The sequence below is a fragment of the Cuculus canorus genome, chromosome 12 (assembly GCF_017976375.1).
Source record: "Cuculus canorus isolate bCucCan1 chromosome 12, bCucCan1.pri, whole genome shotgun sequence".
Lineage (NCBI taxonomy): Eukaryota > Metazoa > Chordata > Aves > Cuculiformes > Cuculidae > Cuculus > Cuculus canorus.
Window position 1 is genome coordinate 3388022 of NC_071412.1, and position 21170 is coordinate 3409191.

General features: G+C 38.0%; 1 protein-coding gene across 1 annotated transcript in view; it reads left to right on the forward strand.

The window, feature by feature from the left end:
• The window catches only part of MYO5C (myosin VC), a 41098-nt gene that overhangs the window by 6916 nt on the left and 13012 nt on the right, over positions 1-21170 (forward strand). Inside the window, exons 7-29 of the mRNA XM_054078027.1 lie at positions 935-1016; positions 1578-1685; positions 2212-2318; positions 2949-3214; positions 3681-3762; positions 4113-4253; positions 7218-7343; positions 7986-8069; positions 8932-9066; positions 10068-10165; positions 11786-11872; positions 11959-12070; positions 12523-12734; positions 13393-13558; positions 13949-14095; positions 14670-14834; positions 15057-15150; positions 15708-15771; positions 16964-17144; positions 17942-18035; positions 18861-18924; positions 19010-19090; positions 19458-19638. Of these exons, the coding sequence (XP_053934002.1) occupies positions 935-1016; positions 1578-1685; positions 2212-2318; positions 2949-3214; positions 3681-3762; positions 4113-4253; positions 7218-7343; positions 7986-8069; positions 8932-9066; positions 10068-10165; positions 11786-11872; positions 11959-12070; positions 12523-12734; positions 13393-13558; positions 13949-14095; positions 14670-14834; positions 15057-15150; positions 15708-15771; positions 16964-17144; positions 17942-18035; positions 18861-18924; positions 19010-19090; positions 19458-19638 (2877 nt within the window). The remainder of the gene's footprint in view (positions 1-934; positions 1017-1577; positions 1686-2211; positions 2319-2948; positions 3215-3680; positions 3763-4112; positions 4254-7217; positions 7344-7985; positions 8070-8931; positions 9067-10067; positions 10166-11785; positions 11873-11958; positions 12071-12522; positions 12735-13392; positions 13559-13948; positions 14096-14669; positions 14835-15056; positions 15151-15707; positions 15772-16963; positions 17145-17941; positions 18036-18860; positions 18925-19009; positions 19091-19457; positions 19639-21170) is intronic.

Sequence of the window (21170 nt, forward strand, 5' to 3'; positions counted from 1 at the left end):
AATGTACTATCCCTTTACTCATTTCATATGTAAAATGTAACGCAAAGTTCTGAGTAGTATGTCTAATCAGCATTTGATGTATTTTTTAATAACTGCCAATCTTATTTATAACAAGAAACTAACTTATTCTGTGTTCTTCCTTCTATTAAGTTGAGGATGTATCTCGGAGACAATTCTCTGAGATTAAAGTGCAAGAAGTATTTGAGAAGTCTGTGACTTTCAGTCACGATAATGACACATGCTGATTATATCTGGAAAGAAGCATTGTGTATAGGGCAGAGAGAATCTCAGTAAAACAGTGGCTGAAAATGTAGAAGGCCAGAGCTTATTGCATGTGACTCATTACAACGTCATAATTGTGATAATACACAACATAATTGTGATAATTACACTGCATAATTGTGATAATCTACTAAAGAAAGTGTTTAATTTTATAGAACTGTTTTTATAAAGTTTTCCTTTATAAAAGTATCTTTTTAAGTAATATGAAAAATACTTCTGTGTATCTGCTGCCTGAAATATAGCTCGGAAATAGAGAATTTTGTGAGTTACCATGGGGCAGTGTTTCAGCTGGCACTCCTGTACAGTTGTTTATTATCGTATTTGTCTTATTAGTAGGCAATTGTTCAAGCCGAAGAAACTGTTTTCTTCGAGTAACAGCTTTGGGGAAAGAACTCAGCGTATTGGTAATGGGAACAAAGTATACTTAAATACATCACTTTCAAAGCTCTTGTTGAAGTCTAAAATGTGCCATTTCAATACTGAGCAATTTCTTTGCCAGACTATGTTTCAGCATAATTTAGCCTTCAAGTATCATTACAGCAGTGTAATGATCTCTACAGCAGTGTTGAATATCAAATGTTTTTCTGTTTGCTTGTTTTTTGTGTTTTGTGCTTTTATTTTCTTTAACACTCTTCTTTGCTCTAATTTACAGTCAGAGAATGAAAGGAACTACCATATATTTTATCAGTTGTGTGCATCTGCTGTGCAACCTGAATTTAAGCAACTTAAATTGGGTAGGTCTCAAGAAAATAATCTACTCTTCATTTCTGCAGTGCACTGGTTTGAAGATTGGATTTTCAAATGCTAGGATGTTAAATGTTTTATAGCATAAATCTCACAGACTTGCAATGGGACTTGCATTTTAAAGTCACTTAGGTATTAATCCTGCTTGTATTGAACTTGGTAGCAAATCTCTAGTAACTTCAATAGTGCATGATCGAGTACGTAAGTGTCTTTGAAAATCTTACTTTCTGTAGTGACAAATGCCATAACAACAGTTTAAGGACTTGATTAATTTATCTACAGAGGAGCTTTAATGCCACCTGAAAGAAGCAGACGATAGGGATACGTTTACTCATTTTTCATTCCTATTTATTAGACCAAGTATTAAGACTGCTAGGAATTATGAACACCAATTTGTGTCAGCTTAACAGAGTTAGGTGCATGTAAAAAGAAGACCTCCATCTCGCAGTCATTTAACAGCATCTTTGATTTTCTGGTGTTACAAGAGTCTTGAAGGGGCTACTCCCAGCCTTGTATTTTCTAGTACTACAAGTTTTGTTTCTTATTTGTAGGAAGCGCAGAAGAATTTAACTACACAAGAATGGGTGGCAACACAGTAATAGAAGGAGTTGATGATAGAGCAAATATGGTGGAGACTCAGAAGACGTTTGCCTTACTGGGTAAATTCTTGGGAATACCTTTTGAATAGATGTAAAAATTGGGGTTTTTTTTCTGAAGTGGGCAAAGGCAGATTGTTGCCAAAATGTCCAAAACTTTAGTAGTAATTACCAAAATAATTTCTTCCATAGCTTACCCACTGGACTGTTAGTCTGTTTTAAAAGCACTAGGGAACAGCAAATGGCTCTTAGCAGTCATTGTTAATGATTGAAGTCAGTAAGGGCTGGAGTCTTCTTGACCCTTAAGCTAAGGTGCTGTGTCAGAAGTGGAATTGGAAGCCTCTTTGCCCCTGTATGGCTTATCAGACTTGAGCTGGCACCTGGGGAGCTACAGGAATCTATGCCTTATCTCTCTTTGGATGGAACAGGCAAAAAGTAGGCAGAACCAAGGCTTTGCATAGCTGTCTGCAGAGATGCTATGTACAATTCTTGGCTACACAATAAAGCAAGTAATCCAGCATTGTGCTATTTTAAGTAATTGTACTGTTAGTATTTAAAATAATCAAGGATTTATTTATATTTTTTTTAGGTCTGAAGGGGGATTTTCAGATGGATGTTTTTAAAATGTTGGCAGCAATTCTACACTTAGGCAACGTAGGAATAAAGGCTGTTGGAGATGAAAGATCATCCATCAGTGTAAGGAAGTAGCTCGTTCATGTACCAACATTTCTTTTATATTCTGTGCCAAAAGTCCTTTGGCAATAGTTTTTCTCATCTACGGGGCTTAGAGTAGCATTGAATCTGGTCTGCTACATTTGAGAGATTTCTCCGTCTTCATCTGTATAGAATCAGAGTGACTGTTTATGTGAATCCTACTTTATGCCTGGGTTCAGAAAGTCTGAAAAAAAGACAAAATTGGCTGAGAAACCCATATTCAGTTGATCCATAGCAGTTGGAAAAGTCATTTGGAACTGCCTGCAGGATGTAGGAAGCAGACCGTTGCCAAAGCTGCTCGGAATGTGTCCCAGCAAATTATGCTAGTCTAAAAAGCAAGGACACCTAAATATAGACTAAAGTAGCATTTTTCTTTCAGTGTCTTAATCTAAAGCATCTCATCCAGTTTAAATTTTTCCCTCTAGTATCAGGAACTCTATCCAGTAATAGTTGTTTTAGCTCTTCTTTGTATTTTGCCAGATGAAGAAGTGAACAGAGGCCCTTGTCTATTAAAAGTAAAAGTCATAATTTGATGTCAGCAGTACCATGTTAAAAGTAACCAGAAGTTAAAAGTATTCATGATCTAATAATATTTATTTATGTTCTTTAAAGCTGGAAGATAAACATCTTAATATATTCTGTGAACTTCTGGATTTGAACTGTGACAAAATGGCACAGTGGTTGTGCCACCGAAAGATTATGACTACCTCGGAGACCGTAATAAAGCCAATGACAAGAGCTCAGGCTGTTAATGCAAGGGATGCTCTGGCAAAGAAGATCTATTCTCATTTATTTGACTTTGTTGTGGAAAGAATTAATGAAGCTTTGCAGTTCCCTGGCAAGCAACATACTTTTATTGGTGTTTTGGACATTTATGGGTAAGAATGTCTCTGAAACAAATTTACTTCAGGTTGTGCCTTTTCTTTGGAGTTGAGGCGCTTTTAAATTTGTGCTGCTGATGAATTTGGAGGCTTTTGTTTTGCTGAAACGTCATAGTTGTGCAAGTTCTTTAGCATCCAGAGTACTGTAAACATTCGGCAAATTATAAATAATAGTATTTTCTGTGAATGAGGTTTACATTTAACTTTTGACAGGATACTTTTAGATTTAAGTCTGGATTCTTTTAGCTATGTTATGTCTGTTAACATTAACTTCCAGGGAAGTTTTGAAGTGCCTTAACATCTTCATTACTCTTACAGCTGTTTAATTTACTTAGAAGTACTAGGATAGCTCCAAAGTCTTAGAGGGATGCTACTATTTGTATTTATATGCCACGGGATTTGTTTTCGCCAATACTGTTGCATCACTGTGGTTTTTTTTTTTCTTATTTGACATGTGTTTCAGCTTTGAAACGTTTGATATCAACAGTTTTGAGCAATTTTGCATTAATTATGCTAATGAAAAACTGCAGCAGCAATTTAACCTGGTATGTTCTTTTATTTGCTATTGTTCTTTATCTTATTTTGCTTCAGTTTAGAAATTATCAATTATAGGTATTAGCAAGTGCTATTTGTATTTGAGTAATGGATATTTCTGGATACTAGCAATCCAGTGATAGATTAGAAGTATTTTATTTTTATATATATACATAGATACACACATATATCTAAATGAAAATTTCTAAGTTTATTTTTTTACAAGACAGACATAGACTATATTACAAAATATGTAAATATTTTGCTTCTATCTTATCTATGAAATCGCATACAACCACACATTATATAGATTTGCTTTCTTAATTGTAACCTTACATTTTCATAATTTTCTCATATGTAGCATGTCTTTAAACTTGAACAAGAAGAATATATGAAGGAAGATATCCCATGGACTTTAATAGACTTCTATGACAACCAGCCTGTCATTGACCTTATTGAAGCTAAAATGGGAATTTTAGAGCTTCTGGATGAAGAATGCTTGGTAATTTAAAATTCTTGTATTTATAAACTCATAAAAAAAGCTTGTGGGTTAATCTGTATTTTGTTCCTTTTAAATGAGAAGTGGAGCGTTTTCCTCATAAAAGGAATGTTAGGGTTTGCCCTCTATTGGGTAATTTTAATTGTAAGCCATTTAAGTCTATTTTATCTTAAAAATTTAAGAACTTAAAACTAGATTCTTAAAGTCGAATCTAACACAGCAACTAGATTTCTTCACTGTTTGAGTAGTGCAGTAGAGAACAGGTTAAGCAGAGATGCAGTGGGATCCCCTTCCTTAGATACTTCTGAAATCTGAGTTCAAATGGAAGCTTGATTTAGTGTTTGTGGTAGCCTTGCTCTGAGCAGGAGTTTGGACTGCTCAGGCTCCAGGGGTCTGTTCCACCGAAATTTGTACAATTCAGTTAGTTATTCCACAAATCACTAATTTTGGTAGAAAAAAACAGTCTTCCTTTCCATTTTTACAAGTTCTTGTTGAATGCACCAAAACTACATCTTTGCTTTTTGCTCTTTAGTCATAGGATCATAGAATCACCAGGTTGGAAAGGACCCACTGGATCATCGAGTCCAACCATTCCTAACACTCCCTAAACCATGTCCCTCAGCACCTCATCCACCCATCCCTTAAACACCTCCAGGGAAGGTGACTCCACCACCTCCCTGGGCAGCCTCTGCCAGCGCCCAGTGACCCTTTCTGTGAAAAATTTTTTCCTGATGTCCAGCCTGAACCTCCTCTGGTGGAGCTTCAGGCCATTCCCCCTTGTCCTGTCCCCTGTCACTTGAGAGAAGAGCCCAGCTCCCTCCTCTCCGCAACCTCCTTTCAGGTAGTTGTAGAGAGCAATAAGGTCTCCCTTCAGCCTCCTCTTCTCCAGGCTAAACAACCCCAGCTCTCTCAGCCGCTCCTCGTCAGACTTGTTCTCCAGCCCCTCACCAGCTGCGTTGCTCTCCTCTGGACACACTCCAGAGCCTCAACATCCTTCTTGTGGTGAGGTCCCAGAACTGAACACAGTACTCAAGGTGGGGTCTCACCAGTGCCAAGTACAGAGGGAGAATAACTTCCCTGGACCTGCTGGTCACACCGTTTCTGATCCAAGCCAAGATGCCATTGGCCTTCTTGGCCACCTGGGCACACTGCTGGCTCATGTTCAGTCGGCTGTCAACCAACACCCCCAGGTCCTTCTCCTCCAGGCAGCTTTCTAGCCAGACTTTTCCTAGTCTGCACTGCACAGGGTTGTTGTGCCCCAAGTGCAGGACCCGGCATTTGGCCCTGTTGAACCTCATGCCATTGGCCTCGGCCCAGCGGTCCAGCCTGTTCAGATCCCTTTGCAGAGCCTCCCTACCCTCCAGCAGATCCACACTTCCACCCAGCTTAGTGCCATCTGCAAACTTGCTAAGGGTCCACTCAATGCCTTCATCCAGGTCATTGATAAAGACATTGAAAAGAGCTGGGCCCAGTACTGAGCCCTGAGGAACCCCACTTGTAACTGGCCTCCAGCTGGAGTTAACTCCATTGACCACCACTCTCAGGGCCCGGCCATCCAACCAGTTTTCCACCCAGGAGAGTGTGCACCTGTCCAGGCCAGAGGCTGACAGTTTGTGAAGCAGAATGCTGTGAGAAACTGTCAAAGGCTTTACTGAAGTCCCAGAAGACTCCATCCACAGCCTTTCCCCCATCCAGTAGTCGAGTCACTTTGTCATAGAAGGCAATCAGGTTAGTTTGGCAAGACCTGCCTTTCGTGAACCCGTATTGGCTGGGCCTGATCACCCGGTTCTCTTGCATGTGCTTCATGATAGCACTCAAGATCACCTGTTCCATTAATTCCCCAGCACTGAGGTCAGACTGACAGGCCTGTAGTTCCCTGGATCCTCCTTGCAACCCTTCTTGTAGATGGAAAGATGATGGGAAGCGATTTGGAAAAGACATCTGCCAGCTCCTTCAATACTCTTGGGTGGATCCCATCCGGCCCCATAGACTTGTGGGTGTCTCGCTGGGCAAGCAAGTCTCTAACCCCCTCCTCTTGGATCATGGAAGCCTCATTCTGCTTCTCTGACTCCTGGGTTTGTACACAGAGGGAACAACTTCCCTTACTGTTAAAAGACTGAGGCAAAGAAGGCATTAAGTACCTCAGCCTTGTCCTCATCCCTTGTCACTGTTGTTCCTTCTGCATCCAATAGGGACTGAATATCTCCCCAGTCCTCCTTTTCTTGTTAATGTATTTGTAGAAAGATTTTTTATTATCTGTCACAGATTTAGCCAATTTGATTTCTAGTTGGGCCTTGGCCCTCCTGATTTTTCCCCTGCACGATCTCACTTCCTCCCTGTAGTCTCCACAAGATGTCTATCCCTTCTTCCAAAGCTTGTAGACATTCCTCTTAATATTCCTTTTTTTTCTGTGCTTCTCTTCTGACTGTAGCAATTCCTAAATCTGTATTTTTTTCTTCTCCATATTTGTAATTTCCTTCAGCTTCTGAACCTATTGAAATAGCTTTGTCTGAGAAGAGCAGGGCAGGGAAAGCCCTCTAAAATGTCCCGTTAAAGGGGCTTTGGTGATGTTGGCAAGTTATACTTCTCAGAATCCAAAACATGTAGTAATATAAGAGAATAATCCCATAGAGAATATTCCCTAATTTCTTATCTTATCTGTTATCCTGCTCACTAGCATTCTCAGGGATCAGATTGTCCCTGATTGTAGGCAGCATCCTCTTAGGACAAAATGATTCAGATACATCAGAGAATTAACTAGTTAACGTTAATATGACCTTCTTCCTTAAAAGCATTTGCTACATCGAGCCACTGGCTTTTCTGGAAAGCCAAAACTGGTTGTTAGCAGGTGTTGTAATTCGCTGAAGATACATTATTCAGGCATGCTTTATTGATAATAAGTGGAATTGCTGGTTTTAACAGTCCAGCAGCGTTTTGATAAAGAATTTGTCCTTCTAATTTTTACAGTTACCTCATGGTACAGATGAAAACTGGCTTCAAAAGCTATATAATAATTTTGTTGATAAAAATGCATTCTTTGAAAAGCCAAGGATGTCAAACACGTCTTTCATCATTCAACACTTCGCTGATAAGGTAGAGTGTAAACAACCCAGTATTATTTCACTCTGTTTCTAGTAGTTTCTCATTTATAAAGAAACAAACTTATAAAATAGAGGAAACATTAGCCAGGCTTGTTTGGAACTTCTAAAAAAAATCTATCTTCAATACATGGTACTATGTATTTATTGAGACTTCCCATAACATGCAATTTAAATGTAAAAAATGCTTAAGATAATGAATTTGAGAATATAAAAATAACTCACCAAGATAAAGAGGCAGGAAAAGAGCGCAGTGTATAAGTGAAATAGTTAAGATTGTAGCGCCTTCACATTTTAGTCTCAGTTATTTACTTTTCAAAGGTAGTATTCCTTTTGTTGGTATTTTGATTTGAAATCATAGAAGAATGAGAAGAGGATGAAAGAAATTCCTAATGAAAGCAGAAGGAAATTGTGGTTGATAGTGAATTTTGACAGTTTGTCCCGCTTTAAATTTGCAGTGTGCATGTATGCTTACTTGCTATAATGAAACTGGTAAAAGCAATGTTTCAGTCATTGTGTTTAAGACTAAAAAAGACCTGTTGGTCACTGCAGCTTAGAGAGTGAAAATTATTGATTTGCTCACTGTTCCTGTATTGCTGAAAATTAATTGAGTTAATTATTTCACTTCTTTGCACAGGTAGAATATAAATGCGAAGGATTTCTGGAAAAAAACAGGGATACAGTACATGAAGTATTGATAGAAATCTTGAAAGAGAGCAAGGTTTGTGAACAATCAGTAATGATTAATTTTCGGAATGCCTGATTTTACTAGAATTCATTCCGATCTGATTTTTAAAGATTTTTAATAGGTTGCATCAATTAGTCTTAATTTTTATTAATATTCTACAAGTGTGTATTTTTAACATCAAAATAACCAACAAGAAATAAAGCCACAGAATGCAACTTTTTATATACGTGCATTTGCTTTTCCTAGTTATGTTAGTATTCTTTGTTTTCTTAATATCTCACTTGAATAGCATTTTGGAATTCTTTAAACTGAACAGTTCACCTAATTTCTTTTTTTCCTATAGTCATTATATGTCGCTGTGATAGGTGGCTTATCATTAACAGCTGCCTTTGTTTATTCTTCAAAAGAGATTAAGAGAATGCTACAGCAGGGAAAATATCAAATGTCTTATGTGTGCTTTCCACTTCCCATCTGCTTGAAGGCAGCTCTACAAGTTTGATACTGCAGAAGTACTGTTACAAAGCTGATTTAATCTGACCAAAAAGCATATTCTTAATTTAATGAAATATTGTGAAAATACAACCATAAGTGTTCTTATTTTTGACTTTGTTCTGTATTTGTGTCCATGTTTACTCATATTGAAATAGCTTTGGCGGCTTACTTAACAATTTTTGAGCTCTGTCCGTGAAATGTGGAAGTGCTACATGATAGACTTGGAACTGTTGCAACTCTTTCTTCAATTGTTTTTTGTTTGTGGCTTAAGGATTTGGTTCCAAGTCCTCTGGCCTAAGCATTAAGATGGATGGGGTTAGCATTTTGTGTTACTGTAATTTTTATTTAAATGTTATTACAGTTGCACAGTATTTTAACTGTGATTCTTTCACCACACTTTTAGTTTCATCTGTGTGCAAATTTTTTTCAAGACAATCCAGTGTCCGTTTCACCTTTCAGTTCAACTATCAGCATCAAGTCTGCAAGACCTGTTCTCAAGTCACCTAACAAACAGCTCCGGATGACTGTGGGCAGTAAGGTACTACATAAATGAGCTATTCTGTGATGCTTGTGCTTTTGAGGAAGTGTACTGGGCAGTCTGAGGCTCTGGTGCTGTATCCTGTTACTATTCACAGTGAACTGCGTAGTTTTCAGTACAGCAGGAGCCAGCCACAGTGCAACGGTCCAGGCTGGCGTTATAAGTAGATGTTTCTAATTTATATCATAGAATCATAGAATAGTTTGGGTTAGAAGCGACCTTAAAGACCATCCAATTCCAACCCCCTTTCCATGGGCAGGGACACTTCCCACTGGCTCAGGCTGCCCAAGGCCCATCCAGCCTGGCCTGGAACCCCTCCAGGGATGGGGCAGCCACAGCTCCCCTGGGCAACCTGGGCCAGGGTCTCACCACCCATCATGGTGAAGAAATTTCTCCTTATGTCTAGGCTAAATCTGCCCCTCTCCAGTTTATCCCCATTGCCCCGGTCCTATCCCCACAAGCCTTTACGAATAGCCCCTCTCCAGCTTTCCTGTAGGCCCCCTTCACGTACTGGAAGGTCGCTTTAAGGTCTTCTCTGAGCCTTCTCTTCTTCAGGCTAAATAACCCCAACTCAGCCTGTCTTTGTAGGGAAAGTGCTCCAGGCCTCTGTTTATCTTCGTATCCTCCTCTGGACCCGTTCCAACAGCTCCACCTCCTTCTTATGTTGAGGATTCCAGAACTGGACACAATACTCCAGGTGGAGTCTCACAAGGGAGGAATAGAGGGGCAGAATCCCCTCCCTCGCCCTGCTGGCCACACTGCTTTGGATGCAGCCCAGGACATGGTTGGCCTTCTGAGCTGTGATTACACATTGCTGGCAATATATAGGAGACTGTTGGATACAATTAGCTCTGTTAAATTTCCTGTGTTTAGGATCTAAATCCCAAGAAAATCTCCCAGTGTTCAACCAAAACCTAGCAAAGACTTAAACCCTTAGGATATTACTTTTTATTGGCTGTAAATATTTCATTACCAAAACTGTTGCGTCTGATATTTTCTAGTTCCGGAGTTCTTTGTCTTTACTTATGGCGACACTCAATGCAACCACCCCTCATTATGTACGATGCATAAAGCCAAATGATGAGAAGCTGCCTTTTGAGTAAGTATGTTATTGTGCTGAGCAGTTATATTACCTTTAAAATTAAGAGTGTTTTTCTATTTCACGGTAGCTGCTTGTTAGCAGCTAAATTTTTATTGTTGGAACTATTTCCAACACAGGACATATTTTTCTTTTCAAGATAGCTGAAGTAAAAAAAAAAAAAATTGTCTTCTTACAAAAATGGAATAATTCAGTAACGGTTATTGATACTTTGAAAAAATTTAGGGTAATAAAGAATTATTAAGATGGATATTGCTGTTTGTGTATTTGCTGTAACATGTTTAGGGGAAAGGGTGTCCAACTTTGATTAAATGGATGGATATTTTGTTTAGGTTTGTTTGCTCTTCTGCAGTATGGATTAGCAACAATTCATATTTAAGTAATAAAAGCCACTGCTGTTTCCTTTGTGAACTTCCCTTTTGCTCACAGGAATATTTAGAGGAGCTTTAGAAGTCAGAAAAGGGATGAGCAGTGTTAAACATGGCCTTGGCTTTTTCCCACAATTTTATATCATTTTAGTGTTATAATACATCATATTATGCCAGTTCTCATACTTCCTATGTTTAACTGTAAGCAGGAGTTAACCTCGATGATGCAACTATTGGTCTGCTGTGTGGGCAGACACAAAATCATAGAATCCTAGAATGGTTTGGGTTGGAAGGAACCTTAAAGATCATCCAGTTCCAATCCCCTGCCACGGGCAGGAACACCTGCTAGACCAGGTTGCTCAAAGCCTCGTCCAGCCTGGCCTGTAGAATCCAGTTTCAGTTGTACAGCTGGAAGATAGCTTAATGACAAATGAAATAAAAGCTTTTGTCATATCTGAGTAGGAGCGAAGAGGTAAACTTTGATTATAAATTAATTTTTTAAAATATTTTAGATTATTTTCTTGAAGCCAGACAAAATCTGTCTGGGCAAAACATGTTACAAACGGTACTGGTTTGATATCACTGCATTGAGACCTCATTATTCCCTGTAACAGCAGTGAGAGTGGAAATAACTTGGTTAAGATTAAAGTACGTCCGAGTTAGACTAGAAGAGCTTATCATAAGTTTGTGAAACTATATATATATATATTTGTGAAACTATAGTATAGTCATCTGTCAGCCATAGGGATCTCTTAGCTGGTACTGGGTCAACACTATAGCATTATGCTCTGTGGGCATACCAGGTCTAATTCAGAATTGGAAAGGGTCTTTCCGTGTCTTATGTTGATAATCTTAAACCTATATATTCATGAATAAATCCTGGTTTGTTCATAATAGATGTGCTGAAGAGTACCTAGAGAAAGTTATTTCCCAATAGACTGCTGAGGGAATTTATTTCTGTGTATGTTTTGCACCAAGTAGTGTGATTCTTTGGCACATGGTGATATGAGTTTTCAGTTAATGCTGAAAAGAAACAGGACTTCTTGTAAGAGAAAAATATAGTCTTCCTTTTGTTCTGAGGCAGAAAAAGAAACTCCAGATATTCCCTATTGCATATTAAAAAAATCAATTAAGACACCATATATAAACTGCAGAGCTCTGCATCCCATAGGCAGAAATAGAAATCCAGCTTGTAGAATTATTACATCATGTCAAAACAGCAAAAATGCAATATATAATTTTGCTTTTTTAGGTTTGATTCAAAAAGAGTGGCTCAGCAACTGCGAGCATGTGGTGTTTTGGAGACTATTCGGATTAGCGCACAGAGCTACCCATCCAGGTGGGGAGAGCAGTGGGCCTCTCTATGTCAAAAACTACTTAGTTGTCTCTGAAATGAAGTGCATTTACTAACTTTTGATTTTTCAGGTGGACTTACATTGAGTTTTTCAGCCGTTACAGCATTCTCATGACACAGCAGGAACTTTCCATAAATGATAAGAAGCAGATTTGCAAGATTGTTTTGCAGCGGCTAATCCAGGTTGGTTTGCATGCACTCACCCATGAAGTATTATAGCATCTGTTATTGATAAAAGGTCTGTTTTGGCAAGATTAGTATTTCACTCCTCAAATAAGGAAGATATTTACATTATCACCTTTCCTGATTTATTGTGTTGCATGTAGACCTGTGAGTCAATAACCTTGTGCGGTGACAGAGCCATGACATGGCTGTAGACAGATAATTTTACCTCTATCTGTAGACAGATAATTTAATCTAGGGTGTGATTTTTAGATGTAATTCTTGGGTTCTTTCCTGTTAAGTGGCTTTTTTCCCTCATATACGCCTATTTACAAAGAAGGCAGAGGGCATATTCTTATTTAGCAAGAACACATTGTTTCAGGAGAGCTTGTCTGAAGTGACAAATTATAAAAGAGTGTCTAGTCTACAATAATAAACCAAAAACTTAATATACCTATTGTTTTCTTTTTCAGGATCATAACCAATATCAGTTTGGGAGAACAAAAATTTTCTTCAGAGCTGGACAGGTTGCTTACTTAGAAAAACTGCGATCTGATAAACTGAGAAACGCATGCATCGTGATTCAAAAGAGTGTTCGCGGATGGCTGCAGCGGAAGAAATTCCTTCGTGTAAAACAAGCAGCTGTTATAGTACAGCAGTATTTCCGAGGACAGCGGACCATACGGTACTTTTGGCTGATAAATAAATTTTGTGTTAGGGTGTTCCTGAAGGGATGTAGAAGGTCAAACTAATGCCCAGAACTAATTTGGGAGTGTGATTTTTACAAAAGAGCAATTCAGATTGTGTTTCCCGTTTCTCTTTATTGTAATTATGGATTGTTATTTGTTATTGACTTGTTTGTGTTATTCGACTGATATGAAGAAGGTGCTCTAGCAGATTTCAAATGTCATCTGCCAGATTCCTGAGAAGCCTGTCTGCCTGTAAGATCAATCCTTAGCTGATGATGAGTAACCCAGTTGTTGGCTTGAGCTTACTGCTTAGCCTCAGAGGCAGAAAGAAGTCATGTGGCAGAGAGGGAAAGCAGTTTACAAGGGGATACAAATGAGTACATACAAATTATTGCAAGGAATTACACAGCAGAGAAACTGTACCAGTCGTTCACAGAACAGACTGAGAGGAACATGGCTGTATGTAATTGCTCGTGCAACAGGTTTCAAAGATTGTGCGTAATTCTCTCTTTTTCATTTTGATTGAAGAAAAAGCTTTGTTTTAGACAGTGGGTGCCTGTTTTCAAGATCTTCTTTTTGTGTGTGTGCTTTGGAAAGAATAGGCATGAAAAATGTAATGTGACCTAAGTAAACTTTATTGTCTTTTGAATTAAGGCAAGCCATAACTGCAAGAACTCTGAAGCAAACGTGGGCAGCTATTGTTATTCAGAAATACTGTCGAGGTTACCTGGTCCGTAGAATTTACCAGCTCATCCAGGTGGCTGCTGTAACAATTCAAGCTTATACAAGAGGATTTCTAGCAAGAAAAAAATATCGGAAGGTACAGCCTGTCAAAAATTTTATTTCAGTTAGTGCATAAGAAAGATGGGGACACGGGCAGTGATCCCTAATCCTTTACCTTTTACATGTCTGGTTCTCGTATCTTCTACTCTATTTTCATTATGTTACTGTAAAAATACTGATGCCCAGTAACTTAGATCTAATCTCTGAGCTACCGAGAACTCTGCCTGGTTTATACTTGATGCAGATCATTTAGAGTGATTACTACAGTGGTTCAAAGGTGTTAGCATTCTGGGTACCTCCATATTTTGATACTCCCAGGTGAAGCATTGTCATTACCAGTGTATGTAACGTTCTATGAATCTATAGTTAATTGATGCTGATTGACCCACAGATAATTACATACAGATGCTAATATTTTATTTTAAAGATGTTTGAAGAATACAAGGCAGTGATCCTTCAGAAGCACGCCCGTGCGTGGCTTGCCAGGCGCAGATTTCAGAATATTCGGCGGTTTGTATTGAATATCCAACTCTCATACAGAGTTCAGCAACTGCAGAAAAAGGTGGAAGAACAGGTGAGGGACACCAGTCAGTTTTGATTTGCACTAGATTTTTTATCATATCAGTTTTATTTAGAGTTCTCATGTTGACCAGAGACTTAACATGAATTGCAATCTCTATACTTCACTTGACAAAACAGGAGAATTTTTCAGGGATATGATCCTTTGTGATAAACCACAAGTATTCTTCTTCCGTCCAGGGTAGAAAGAATCATCCAGGGTTTCGCTGTGTTTTTGGGTCAGTTGTGCCAATGAGAAGAATCTGCAATGAACGTTTTTACTGTTTCTTACTCTACCCAATCTCTGGATAGTGTTCCTTGTATTAGGATGAAGGATGTGTGAGATGCTGCAACATGTTTAGCAGCTTTTGGAATTCCATATTATGGTTGTTTTACGGTTTGTTATTAAGAGCCATACCAGCCAAATCACCATTAAGATGGTAGCTTTAATCTAAACCCTATACTTGAAATTATCAGGACTGAGATGGGACAATGAGCAGAAATAAGTCAGGTGTTTCCTTCAGAACCCCGCTAAATAGTTTCTGGTGCGCATTTTTCTGTTTTCTTTTAACCTGTATTGCTCACTGTAGAGTAGAGAAAATCATGGTTTACTGGAGCGATTGACCAGTCTGGCTTCAACTCATATGAACGACATGAATACAATTCAGAAACTCCAGTTAGATCTTGAAAAGTTAACTGCTGAGAAGAGCATATATGAAAATGAAAGGAAAAAATATAAAGAGGACACTGAACAGGTAAATTTTAATTGTCTTCTGGATGCTTTTATTTCAATTAAATTTTTTTCAGTTATTTGATTTATCAAATGCGTGATTTGAGACTTACTCAGTAACTTTGCTTTTGAGGGGATGGTGGGGAAGGAGAGAGATCCATATATGCTTATTAAAAGGTAAGACCTCCTGTGACCTATTTCTCCTCCTTTGTAATTTGTATGTTATGCTTGCTTTTTGTGTTTACAGAAAATCTTAGAACTTGAGATTCAGAATAAAGAGTTACAAAACCAGAAGGAGATCTTGGAAATAAAACTCCAAGAAAAAAATGAGGAAATGAAAGGTAGGATAAATAAAAGGAGTTATAAAGGAGTTATAGTGGAGGAAAGTTTTAAAGTCAGGTTTTCAGCAAAGGTGAATTACTTTTGTACTAATAAAAGCCGTATAAGTGCTGAATTTACGGTAAACTAAAAGTTGGTCCTCAGCTTCTCTGTTTAGAATGTGTAGTGCAAATGCTTTTAATTTAATAACTAAGTTAAATCTGTTCTTTCAGTGGCAAAAACTCTCCTCCTAGTATGTTTACTGTCTCATGCACATGCATTCCGTTGAAGAGTCACTTCATCCTTGGTTCCTTTAACATACTGCTTTTAAGTATCAATTTCAAATGACACTGGCAGTGCATGAGATCAAGTATACTTTGGTGTTTCAGAAACTTTTTATACTATAGCATGATTTGTAAAATCTACTGTGATAATTTTTGGCGCCTGAGAGACTAATTTCAGCCTTAAAATATGTTAAGGATTGCTTATTAAAATAAAACTTCTCATTGTTGTCATACTGTTTTAGTAATGCACATAATTGCATGAAAGTTTCTGAAATCTTCAAATTTTTTTTTGACAGAGAAAATGGATGACCTCACGAAGCAGCTCTTCAATGATGTACAAAAAGAAGAAAATCAGAGAATGTATGGAATCTGAGTTTGATTGCTTTGAAACAGCATTAATTTTTGGTTTTTTTTAATATTTCATGGCCTTCCTTTCTCCTGCTGTAAATGTTTTGGCTCATATTGCTATGAATCTGTCAGTATTCTTGGATGTTGATGCTAGTTCTGAAGTACTTCATGTACAGTTGAGGAAAAGCACAAGCTTGGGGATCAGTCACATACAGGAAATTGTGGACTTGAGGCTGTTCTTGCTTTTGCAGATTGCTGCCTTTTCATGTGTCTTTCTGGGAACTGAAACCCTGTTCATAATGGTTTCTTTGGAGATATCCTTAGAAATCGGTCAGAACTGGAAGAGCAGATGATGGCCATACCAGTCAGAATTCCTGTGAAGGGCCTAGTGAAGGACAAAATGGAGAGATTCAGCTTGAAGGAAAGAAACTGTTTGTAAAGAACATTTGGGTTTTTTCCCACCTTTTGTATTTCAGCAGTATTTAAAATCGTATTATTTAGCACTGAATTGTTGCTGCTTTGCGGTATGCTTTTTTCTGATCAAGTGTTTATTTCCCACTAACTCTTTACCAGTATGAGACAGTGATCCTTAGGTACCAGATAAATCCTATTCTCTAAAGTGTGAAGAGTGCAATCAGTCACTGTTCCTGAGGGTTGAAAGCCATATGGTGTTTCAGCTCAGTCTGATTTCAACTATAAATAACTTCAGACTATACTAAGAGGGCTTCTTTGCTATTTTTCTGCTTTGCCCGTTGCTATGTTATGTTGGAGGCAAGTCCATTTCAGCAGGGACTGGTAGAAAATGGAAGGCTTCTTTCAAAGTGTTACTGGGAAAGACACAGGGCTTTCTGTTGCCGTGTCCTTCTTCATTGCTGACTGTGGGCAGAAATGTAGCGGAAAGCTACTCATTAGGCTGAGTCTCACAGAGTTAGTGAATTAGCCTTTAAGTGGAAAAAACTCGGTTTAACCTCGAATTCAGTCCGAATATCTGAATTGGATATAGGGAAATTTAGGCACATTCTCATCCCATTATCATCCGTTTTGTAGATTGATTCTGAGGATGTAGGATGGTATTTTCAAGCAATTATTGTTCATTGAAAATAATTCTTCAATGAAATTTCCTTCAAGATGAACCAAAACCAAAGCCCACTCTTTGACTTACTTATATAGGAAAATAAAACCAACTTTACGTTGTCTTGTTTAGGATACTTGAGAAAAATTTCCAAAATCAGAAACAGGACTATGAAAAGGAGATTGAATCGCTTAAGGGAGAAATTAAAGATCTGAAAGAAGAAAAAAATTGGCTACAACATCAAATTCAGCAAGAAACTGTCATTCAGGATGGCTTGAAGATGGAAGTAGGGCAACTAGCAAAACAAGCAGAGGTAACACATTTAAGTTTGGCGTCTTTGCTAGATAAAGCAAGTAGAGAATGTTGGTGTTTTATTTATAGATTATCTTCACCAATTCTTTTATCTCCAGTGCATTTTTAGAAGTTGTAGTTAATAAGCTGTATTTGATACACCACTCTGTTGCATTGCTTTTACGTAATACGTGATATGAGTAAGTTATTGCTCACAGAAATTTGCTTGTTTTGAAGAGTAATTGTGCCTAAATATTTATACCTTTAAATATGTGGACTTTTTTTTCCTTCTTTTTTCCAAGAAAGTATTAGTTTTTCAGGGGATTTTTCATAAATGTAGTTTAGAAACTGAACCTGAAAATAGTACTTTTGTGCAAAGTCACATTTTTTCTGAGTCATTTTCATAACACAAACACATTTGGTTTCACTACATCACGTTCCTGTTCTGCTCTGATGACTGAGAACTGGATGCTTTAAGGACAACCCATTTTATGCATTTGGCATATGAACTTGTTCTTAATTATAAGTACAAGCTACACCAGAGGAGTTTCGGATTGGGCATTAGGAAAAACCTGTTCACAGAAAGGGTTTTCAAGCACTGGAACAGCTACCCAGGGAAGGTAGAGTCGCCATCCCTGGAAGGGTCTAGAGATGGGTGGATGAAGTGCTTAGGGATATGATTTAGTAGTGGACGGGTACGGCTGGACTTGATGTTCTCAAAGGTCTTTTCCAACCTAGGGATTGTATGATTCTGTAATTATTTTATGATTTAACTGATATTCAGCTCTTGTCTCAATCCATAACTTTTATCTGATTCAGAAAATACCTGAGTTGCAAAAGGAAATTGAACTGCTACAGACACAAAAATTGGATGTTGAAAAGCAGTCCCAGTCACAGAAGCGAGAATTGAGGGGTAAGCTCAAGTACAATGTGTACCAGGCCAGTTTAAACATTACTTCCACGTAGCTTTGACAAAAATCTAGTTCTCTTCCCCATGCAATGGTGATTTCATTCTATTCATACCTTTACTCACAAGGAGGGGTGAAAAAACCCAGCAGGTGAATTTTACAAAGGGGATCACTGAATAGTGAGATCTGGGGTACCCCTTTGAAGAAACTCTGATTTCAAGCATTTATCCTTTGTGTTTAAAAATCAATACTAATGATTTAAACTTCACTTAAAATTTTAAAAGTAGCTTATGAGAAGAATAAGGAGGAATACCCAAGAATACAGAAGCAGCACATCATCTAGGTTTCATTCATCTTATCTTTAGCCTTATCTCCAATAAATGTTAAATACTTACATAATGTGCTGAATTGGATTCCCTTTGGGAAAAGGTACTTAATAAGAAGTACTACTGTTGTACACTTTGTGCAATGATAACAATGTCCTAGATTAAACCTGTATCTGCAGCATTTAGTGTAGCGACTGACAAATCATCTCTACAGCTCTAGCAGTTGTCCAGATTCGGAGCAGGAAGATGTAACTTTTCATTGGAAGTTTGATGTGTTCAGAAACCCCCCCAATATTGATAGCGTACCTATCCAGTCCACCTTACATGTCCAGAAGTAGAACCACATCCCTCCTCATATTCTTTTAGTAAATCAGGCATATTTACTGCATTCCAGGAAATAAATTTGTAGATTTAGGAAGAGGTTGGTTTGTTTTTTATAATTAAGCTTAATTTGAATGTGCAGAGAAAATTATTCATGTAATAAATTTTGGGTTTTTTTCCCAGAAAAGATGTCAGAAGTTACGAAACAGCTTCTTGAAAGTTATGATTTTGATGATGTGAGAAGCAGGTAATTTTATTCTGAGGTCTCTTTATAAAAGCTTAAGAAATGCATTTTTTTCGCTACGTGTGAATATTACTGCCTTGTATTCTAGACTTTCTACAGAGGATTTGGAACACTTAAATGAAGATGGAGAACTGTGGTTTGCTTATGAGGGCTTGAAAAAGGCTACAAGGTTAGTTCAGCTCTTTAATGTTTTTGTAACTCCAAGCTATGATCTAGAAAATAAATGGAAAGATCAGTAACTAATTTGGCAGTGCAATGCTGAACATCTGTTTAATAATGAACAAACATTACATTCTGTGACTGGCTGATCGGCATCACTTAAAAAAACTTACACTAAATGAGATAAGTGTGTGTCAGTCGAGGAAATGTTTGCTCTGAGATACCATACGTAACTTTCAACTCCCTTAGTACAGGTGATGTAATGGAATGTCTGCATGTTAACCACGGTACTTTGTTTTCATTTTGTATTAAACTTGACCTATATTACATTGAGGTCGTACTGCATCTGCCATGTTCTTTCTCCCTTTTTTTAACAGAGTAATGGAAAGCCATTTCCAATCTCAGAAGGAAATATATGAAAAGGAGATTGAAGGTTTGAATTTTAAAGTTGAACATCTTAGCCAAGATATTAATCATCTACAAAAATTATTTCGAGAGGAAAATGACATAAATGATGGTATTCGACTTGAAGTTAGCAGGCTAACTTCAGAAAACCTGGTAAGATCAAGGTGTGGGAAAGCAAAGTATATTTTTGTTACTTAGTAATACAATCAAAATGTGTTTGTGGCACAACACCCTCAAAATCTTGTAGTCAGATCTTTGAAATCTCAAGGCTTAAATAGATACGGCTGTCTAAGTTCACCCATCCATACGGGCTTTTTCCTTGCATGCTGGGCTAATGTGATAGGAGGCAGCCAAATTTATTGTCCGAATGTACAGCTCCTGACTCTCTGGAGCTTTTTCCCTTTTCTTTTGTATAAACCTGAATTGAAATTTGATTCTAATTGCAGAATGGCAGCCTTTTTACAAACTCTGCCTTTGTGTGTAGTGCACGCACAGGCTTTGGCTTCTGTTGTTGATAGCTTGAGAGACACTGAGTCTTTGGAATGTGTTTGAACCCTTGTATTCTTATGTGGCTGAATATTCAGATTATATAAAAGTTGTTTTGAACTTCAAAATGTTGGCAGGATATCCATTGCTGAGCTCCTAGAAATATTTCGGTTGTGCTTTTTGCAGTTTCTCAGCTATACAAAGAACTTTTGAAGGATGTAATTTCTACAGATATTCAGCTTTACACTGCAGGTCATAAAGAAAGACGTATTTCTTTATGTTTTTTATTTACGTGGAATTTTAACTAAAAAATTAATCAGATGCTTAGCAGTGACCATAAAGTTAGCTCACCATACCTTTTTTTAATACATACCTAATTTAAACTTCTCATCTGATAATTAAAAAAAAATAGCTAGTTTTTGGTCAGACCATGTGTTTTTCTGATGGAACACTGTTATTTCAGAGTTAATGAAAAGCACTTTTGTGATACTGTAACTTTCTATGGGTCATCATTACAACAGTGTTCTGGGCCTGTCCAGGATGGAGTTGCTTTGGTTGTAGCAGTCGGTATGATGCTGCATTTTGGATTTAGGGGCAAAACGGTGTTGATGACACAAGGGAGTTTTGGCTGTTGCTGAACAGAGACTGCAGTGTCAAGGCTTTCTTTTTTCCTACTCTGCCCCACCTCAGCAAGTTACACTGGGGAAGGGCAAGAAGTTGGGAAGGCACACAGTCTAAACAGCGGACCCTAGCTGACCAGAAAGATATTTCCTACCATATGTCATGATCAGCTATAGAAGCTGAGGTAGGGGAAGTAGAAAGTTTCTGTTTGGCTTTATCTTGACTTTATCTTGACCCAGATGTTTTCTCTTTTCTGCTCTTCCTATTCTTTTCTGCCTGTTCTGCTGGAGCATGGGGTCAGGGGGGAATGAGCAGCTCTGCTGGCCAGCCAGGGTAAGCCCACAGCAACCAGCTTCATCTTTAATCGTACCGAGGCATTCACGTTCAGAATTTAGCTAATTTCTTCTTCCCCTGTAGTCAGAGGACAGAAATTAGCATCTTTTTCTCAAAAGCCTCTTTAAAGCTGTTCTTGTCTCTCAGGTTGACAAGTTCTATTTTGATAGTGAAACCCACATGCCTGTGGTTACAGATCTGTGTGGTTCTGAGGCGCTCCCCACCAGAGGGCAGCTAAGCATTCC